The 7,643-nt window shown below is 50.6% G+C and overlaps 1 protein-coding gene across 1 annotated transcript; it reads right to left on the bottom strand.

Moving 5' to 3' along the window:
* Positions 1-2,342: 2,342 nt before the first annotated feature.
* FOXD1 (forkhead box D1) lies at positions 2,343-5,361 on the bottom strand. Its single transcript, XM_086962984.1, has one exon. It carries the CDS (start codon positions 4,432-4,434, stop codon positions 3,511-3,513), a length of 924 nt encoding a protein of 307 aa, XP_086819110.1. The 5' UTR covers positions 4,435-5,361; the 3' UTR covers positions 2,343-3,510.
* Positions 5,362-7,643: the final 2,282 nt, after the last annotated feature.

The following is a 7,643-nucleotide window of genomic DNA, read 5'->3' as shown; positions in this document are numbered from 1 at the left end:
TAAGTTACATCGGCAAACAAGAACAGCTGATGTTTACAGCACTTGGAAACACAGGATGTGGAATGGAGCGCTATCTGCAAACAATGTAATATTGCTAGCACCAACACCAAAAGCTATGATTAATGCCTGCTGAGTACACAGTAATGCCGCCGCCCTCTGATCATTTAAAGCTCGACAGATGTTTTAAATTGCCTAATGGAAGACACCATGTTCCCACATATCTAGATACATTTAAAAAAAGCTGCCGTTTCAGACGCCGCCGTGTGCTCATTTCCAACACACGGTGAAGAAGTAATCTGGAGAGTTCGGTGAACTTGAGGACCAAGGGAGCCGTAGACATAGTCTGTTCTAAGAACCGTTCTAAACTGCATGTACGACAGGTGTGGATAGCTTCGTTAAATAATGTAATGTCGGGGTCTGGTGACGACGACAAACCACTGAACACTAAGCAGGTGGTCTATGTTGTTACGGTACGCCCCTTTGAGCATCACCTATATGAAGATGTGTATTCACAAAGTCACAAACACACGCTCACCCATGAAGCGAGCACACGGGTTATATGCATGTGTGCCACCGACCAGCTCCGGGGAAACACGATATGTATTAATTCTGTGTATTATACACACGAAGCTGCACACACATCTGTGCACATGCCGGACTCTGACAAACATGGCCGTCCATTCTTGTGATTACAGCGTGAAATGTGCCGTGTTCGTGCTAAAGGCCTAACATCTCCGGTGTAACAAACCCTCTTTCTTCGAAGGCCGAGCCGGCCAACCTCAGACCTGCCTGCGGTGGACACTTCTGTGCCCTTGTTGTGACATTCCCAAGTCTCCTCCAATGGGTATTTAATCAGTGGAGGTTCAACAAACGTGCATTCACCAGCGGCTGGGGAGAAACTTTATACTCACACGATAAAAGCCTCTCTGGCACAGGGGTGCGAAGGTACACTCTGAACCCTGGGAAAGGAGTTACTTCTGCACACACGAATACAGAGACATCCAGCAAAACTCCCTGTCTCCCACAAAAGCACACACCTATCTTTCTCATTCTCTCTCTCTCTCTCTCTCTCTCTCCATATATATGTATACACACACACACACACATATTTATAGATCTATCTACATATGTATGTACATAGCTATGTATTTATAAATTGAGAGCGGGTAATTTGTTTTTGGTTCTAAACGTATTGACATATTTATGCCACTCAGTAATTTTAAAAATATATACATGTGTAAAGTATGTGTACGAATACACACATTCAATCACACTTATTGTTTTCTCACGTTCTCTCCAAAAATGAACACACACGGACATTTAAATATAAAAGTATGTGTATAGAGAGACATTTGTGTTTATGTTTTTTTAAATATACACATGTATGAAAATCAGAAATATGTACATAAATCTATGCATGTGTGAAGTGTGTGTACTCACGTACTTAGATATAAGCGTGTGTGCGTATATGTGTATTTATGTATATATATATATATATATATATATATATATAGACACACACGTATGTATAGTCTTTATAGTATTGCAATTATGCTTGTATCACGTTTACTTTCTTTCAACCTCTCTTCCCTACGTGATGTAAATCAATAAATCAATTTCTTTCACCTTTTCTTTCCTGTCCTGTAAATAAATTATATATATATATATATATATATATATATATATATATATATATATATATATATATATATATATATATATATATATATATATATATATATTATAAACACACAGGCTAAAAGAAAGTTATTAAAAATATACTGGAAATAATATTGAGTATATAATGAGTTTTTGCATTTACATTTCGAGGGGGGGTTGCGTTAGTAGAAGCAGTGGTCTTAAACTATTTGTCTGGAAATATATATATGTATATGTGTATATATATATATATATATATATTAGTGTGTATATAATAGTGTGCGTACAAATGTATAGTTATATGTACACATACACACACGTGTTACAAAGCATGTGACGCCCAAACCCACAGTCTGTACTTAAATTATTTCATGCTTCAGTTTCCTCACCGAAGCTGTTCTGAGCTGTTGGTGTCTTCCCCGAAACGCAGTAAACTGTTGCTAAGGCCCTTCAATGTTAAATCAATCTTATGCGCGGTACTGACCCAAACTTCCAGATCCTGACCAATTTCAAATCAGAAACTATTACTGATGCAACGCTCAGCCAGTACTCGGGATCAAAGTATGAACAGGTCGCATTTCTTTACACCCCTATTAAGGAAGTGAAGGCCCCAGGCCTGATGAGAATGTTTTGAAAATTACGCATTTTATTTTCCAAAAATGTGTAAAAATGGTACATGAGGAACCGTACATTAATATCTCCCAAGTTCTTTTTACAATAGTATTTATCAATAAGTATTTTACAGAATAAAAAATAATAAAACCGCCATACATCTATTTACAAAAAAACACAGATTTAAAATAATCGGTCCTACTAGAAATTGTGGAAAATGTCTCGTATAAAACGAAGGAGGAAAAATCTCGTATGCCTTAAGAAAAGTATTGCTAGGTGCGCCTCTCCGATGAACCCCGAAAATGCTTGAAGCCCCTCACCCCTGTGAAGAAGAGAGCTAAAGGCGCATGGAGCTGGGCAGACACCCACTCCCGGAAGTGTGCGTTGCTGGCTTTGCATACATAGAGGTACGGTACAGTGCAGTACACTGACTGCAGCCCTCAGCCTGTGATTTCACAGAGGCCTTTAAAAGAGAGAGGTTGGGTCGGTGCCCTCCAGAGGGGTCCTGCCTGTGCTGGGCTGGAGGGCAGCTGCAGATCAAGGCTAGATGGTTCTGTATACACGTCTCCTACACCGACTCCCGAATACAGGGCCGGGCATGGGGGGTAGCACCGATGGACGTACACAGGGCTGCGGTCCTCGAGGGAAACTACATGAGAGTCCCACCATCTACCTCCACCTACTCTAATCAGGGAGATACTAGTTTATGCCCCCTATTGCCCTGACAGAAGGCAGTTAAACATTAAGATGTGTTTGCATCTGGCCAGAGAGCAGTTACATTTAAGAGCATGTTCATTTATCCCCCTTTGCTAGACTACAGTAAGTTAGCACTGCCATCTGAGGTGCCTGTATGCAACTTCTTATTCTAAGCGATGCAGTTAACTGTCTCAGGCGCCATGTGTCAGGAAGAAGGGCAGTTAACACTTTGCAATCGCTGCAACAGGGTTTACCAGTTCCCTATCTACCACCTCAGGCCAGTCACAATTTTCAAATCCCACCCAGACAGCGGGCCAGCTAATAATTCGGTTCCAACTAACACTGAAAAGCAGTTCACATACTAAGGCCGTTTCACAGCTAGCAGGGCAGTCCACAATTTTAACCCCAACCACCCGGCCCCACTTAACAGTTTGAAACCTCAGGCCAGTTAATAGTTTCAGATGGCTGTGCCCGTCATCAGCACAGTTAACAGTGACACCCCCGCGCTGGAAGCGGATAGCTTGAGGCCCCCGCGCCGGGGCATTAACAGTTTGAGATCCTGGCAGCAAAGTGCTCCACGCTGCCCTGCAGCACCGCCCCCGGGTGCAGGGGCACCACGTGTCCTGAGATGGTCCTGCTCCTGAGAGGCCCCCCAGAGGCGGGTGGCAGCCCCCCGCAGTGCCCCCTGGGGCCCAGGCCGCCCCCGATGATGCTCTCTATGGAGAAAGGGGCCCTGGCCACTGGCGAGGCGGGCTTGGGGGCGGCTGCGGGGCTGAGGTGCTGCGGGTAGAGGGCGCAGGTGCGGCCGGGGGGCGCCGCCAGAGGCACGCCCGGGGGCCGGGGCTGCGGCGGGAAGGCGAAGAGCGCCGGGTAGGGCTGCAGCTGTAGGCCGTAGCCGCAGGGCCCGCAGGCCGCGCCGTAGCCGTAGGCGGCGGGCAGGAAGGGGTGCGGGTCAGGCAGCAGCGCCGGCTGCCGCTTGAAGCGCTTGCGGCGCCGCAGGAAGCTGCCGTTGTCGAACATGTCTGCGGACTCGGGGTCCAGCGTCCAGTAGTTGCCCTTGCCCGGGTTGCCCGGCTCCCGGGGGATCTTGACGAAGCAGTCGTTGAGGGACAGGTTGTGGCGGATGGAGTTCTGCCAGGCCGGGAACTTGTCGCGGTAGTAGGGGAAGCGACGGCTGATGAAGTCGCAGATCTCGCTCAGCGTCAGCCGCTTCTTGGGGCTCTGCAGGATGGCCATGGTGATGAGCGCGATGTACGAGTAGGGCGGCTTCACCAGCGCCCCGCGGCCCCCCGCTGCCCCCGGCCGCGGGAAGGGCTCGCTGCCGTCCGCCCCGGGCAGCGGCGGCTCCTCGTCGTCATCCTCCTCCTCCTCCTGCGGCTCCTCGTCCTCCCCCTCGCCCACCACGTCGATGTCGGTGTCTTCGGCGAGGACAGAGCAGGCATCGGACATCTCAGAGCTAAGGGTCATGGTCCGGACGGAGGAGCGTGGGGGCGGCTGCCCCGGCAGTGCCCAGCATGAGCGGCCGCTCAGCCGGGGGGCTAGGGCTTCTCTTTTGGTCTCGGGGGACTCCTTGGCCTCTCACGGGACCCCCCTAGCAGCTGACAGGTCTCCCCCAGCTGGTGAAGATCTCACCCCTCAGTCTGGGGGTGCTGGCGGAAGCCCGATTCCTCAAACTTTCTTCTGGGCTGAATACAGAATCTTTCGGATCTCCCAGTGTGGGGGGTCTCGGGTGGACCACAGTGTCTCAACCAGTCCTGGTGACTCGCTTGCTAGTCACAATGGCTCTCTCCCGGTTCGGACTGTCCTGCTTCTCACGAAGGCTTTCCCCGGGCTCAGTGACTCCACTAAATGTATTCACAACAGCTCCCGGCCCAGAGAGTCCACTTGCTCAATGTGTCTGCAGCGTCTCTCTCCCCTGCCCACAGTGCCTCTGTCCAGGCACAAGGACTGCCAGCTGCTCACAGTCTCTTCAAGTCCACAGTCTGTGTATTCTGCTGCTCACAGCCTCTCCCCGTGCTCGGTGTCTTCTGCTGCCCGCAGTGTTTCCCCCGTGCTCGGTGTCTTCCGTGTGGATGTCTCCCCGTGCTCACAGTGTTTCTCTGCTCCTCGGGGTGCCCTCTGCTCCGTGCCCGGGGCACCTTCGGTTGTTCAGCGTCTCTCTCCTGGCACGAGGGCTGCCCTGCTGCTCATAATGTCTCTCCCCGGGCTCAGGCCAGCTTACAACGCCTCCCTGGGCTGGCCGGGCGGGTGTCAGTCTTCCTGGATTGCTCACAGTGTTTGTATCATCCAGGCAGGGCCGTTGGGCTGCGTGCAGGGCTTCCCACGGTGTCTTCTCGGGGTGCCTCTCCCCTGCCACTACCCGGACATATTATGGATGCGGCAGGGGAGGACAGCAGCTTTTTTTAAGTCTTAGAAAAGGTCTTGAAAAAAGGCTGATCCCAGCCCCTGAAGGGGCGGCCCTTCCTCGCTCCTCAGCCCGTCACATGGCTGCAACGTCAGAGCAGCGGGCTGGAGAGATCCTTCGGGACAGAGCGGGTCCCACCCCCGGGGGGTTGGCATCACCCAGCCGTCCCTCTCGGCACCTGCAGGGACTCCACAGCAGCCGTCTGTGGGCACCTCCAGCAGCTTCACACCGCAGGCGGGACTGGCAGTGCCCCGCGCCCTCGGGTCCATGTCAGATCTGCATCTGTCTGTTCACCGCAGACCGGCTCGCGTGTTAACCAGGGCTTGTGATGCGCGAATGTCACCTGCCTGACCGCTGGCAGTGACTATGCAACGCATGCACACGCACACATAAACATACGCAATTACACACACAAATACACACAACAAATCACATACCCGCGCACACTCACGCACCCAAGTGCACGCACCATATACACAGTGGATCTAAACGTTTATCTGGAAGAAAACTGACGTGCATAAACTAAGATACAATGCAAGATGTACTTTTACAACTTTTAAAACGCCATTTAAATTTGGAATTAAAACAGTTACTGTTCCGCACAAATAGTGAGCATGGTGTAGCGTTTCTGATAACTTGGGTGGGTAGATGAAACGAAGACTACTAATAGAATAACAATACACCATCTTGGTGAGAGCCGGGCTCTGCCTTACAGCCCTTGAAGTCTGCTTCGCTCCTCTAATGTGCCCGCAGCACAGTCCCAGGTTTGGTTCTGATTCGCACCCTTGTCGAACGGGAAACCTTTCTTGCCTCTCCTACAGAAACAGAGATGCTTCAGGTGCAGCAAGAAACAGAAAGAAACCCCTGGCGGTGTTCTCTTGGGCCGTGCTGGGCGTTTGTGCACAGTGGTTCATTTAAAAGCAAATAAACGGTGCCGTCCGTGGGGTGAGGGCCTTGCAACTGTGGGCCTCCCCCTGTGCCCGGAAATAGGAATCTGCCCAGCGCATAAATCCACACATCTCGGCGGCTGCTCGTGTGAACCCCAAACAAAGCATCAACACCCTCTCAAACACCGGCTCCAGGGGGAACAAGCAATCACCCACTGGGGCGACAACACAGCACACAGCTATGGAAGTTAGAAGGGGAAGGGGCGGTGCCTGTATAGGGGTGTCACTGGGATCGGTAGTAAGTCAGAGGCGGACACCCCGGCTAGACAGGCTGCTTCTCGGAGTTCATGCAGGTCATGGCAGGGTTCAATGGCGCCGCTCTAGGAAACTCGACCACTTCACTGAAGAGATGTATTGAGGGCCGCCCTGAAGAGGGGCTGCACATCACGGTGTTACCACACGCACTTAGATCCCGACCTTAAGTCCTGATGTCACTTGCGATGTATAGAGTCCACTACATCCGTGTGGTTCCGATTTATGGAAGTATTCAAGAGATTCTTGAACGGCCGCTCTGCAGCGTGGGGCACATCACAATATCTGGACCCCAAGAGCTGGCGTCATTTATGGAGTCCACTACTTCTGCATGGAACCGGCTTATGGGAGCACTGAAGACATATCCACACAGTGCCCCCGCGCACACACACTTGGAGACAAGCAGCGATGAAGTGATTTATGAAAGGCCTCTCGGGAGCCTGCTGCGGGATACCACTCTTCGAACTAGATCCCAAGAAGCGGTTTATGAAGCACGTGCTTCAGGAGCGGTGCCGCTTTATGAAAACACTGGAAGGTTTTATGGACCCTCTGCACTCAGCGGGCGTCAGAGTAGGGGTCAGGACACCCTCCAGCAGCTCAAGAGGGGTGTACTTCGGGGAGACACCGCTATCGACCTTGGGGAGGTCTGGGCAAAGCCGAGTGTTCACCAAGAGCCTTTTTAAAGATGGATTTATGGCCAAGATCGGTTTATGCGTCTCTTCACCCTTTACGCACTGGCCTTTGCAGCGGTTTATGCGTCTACACTGCGCGTGGGACGCTGTCGTTGCTCGGACTCAGCTTGGAACTGTCTGAGGTGAATGTTTTAGGAAATATTTCTATTCAGAAATGGAGCAGGTTTGTTAAAGTCTACAGACCCAGGAGGAAGGAACGTTCTCGAAACTTTGTCTATCAAGGAGAGAAAGGTTTTTGAAATCGAGGCGTGAGCTCGTTTTATGAAAAAACATAAATACATTAAGATTTAGTAGCAAGGTTTTCAAAATGTATACATTCTGGCGCGACGAGGTTTCCAAACTTTGCCAATTTAAGAGCGGTGAATCTTTTAGAACGTTAAC

Source organism: Lissotriton vulgaris, chromosome 3_1 (assembly GCF_964263255.1).
Source record: "Lissotriton vulgaris chromosome 3_1, aLisVul1.2, whole genome shotgun sequence".
NCBI classification, from domain to species: Eukaryota; Metazoa; Chordata; class Amphibia; order Caudata; family Salamandridae; genus Lissotriton; species Lissotriton vulgaris.
The sequence above is the reverse complement of the archived record's forward strand: the minus strand, read 5'-3'. Positions and strand labels throughout refer to the sequence as shown.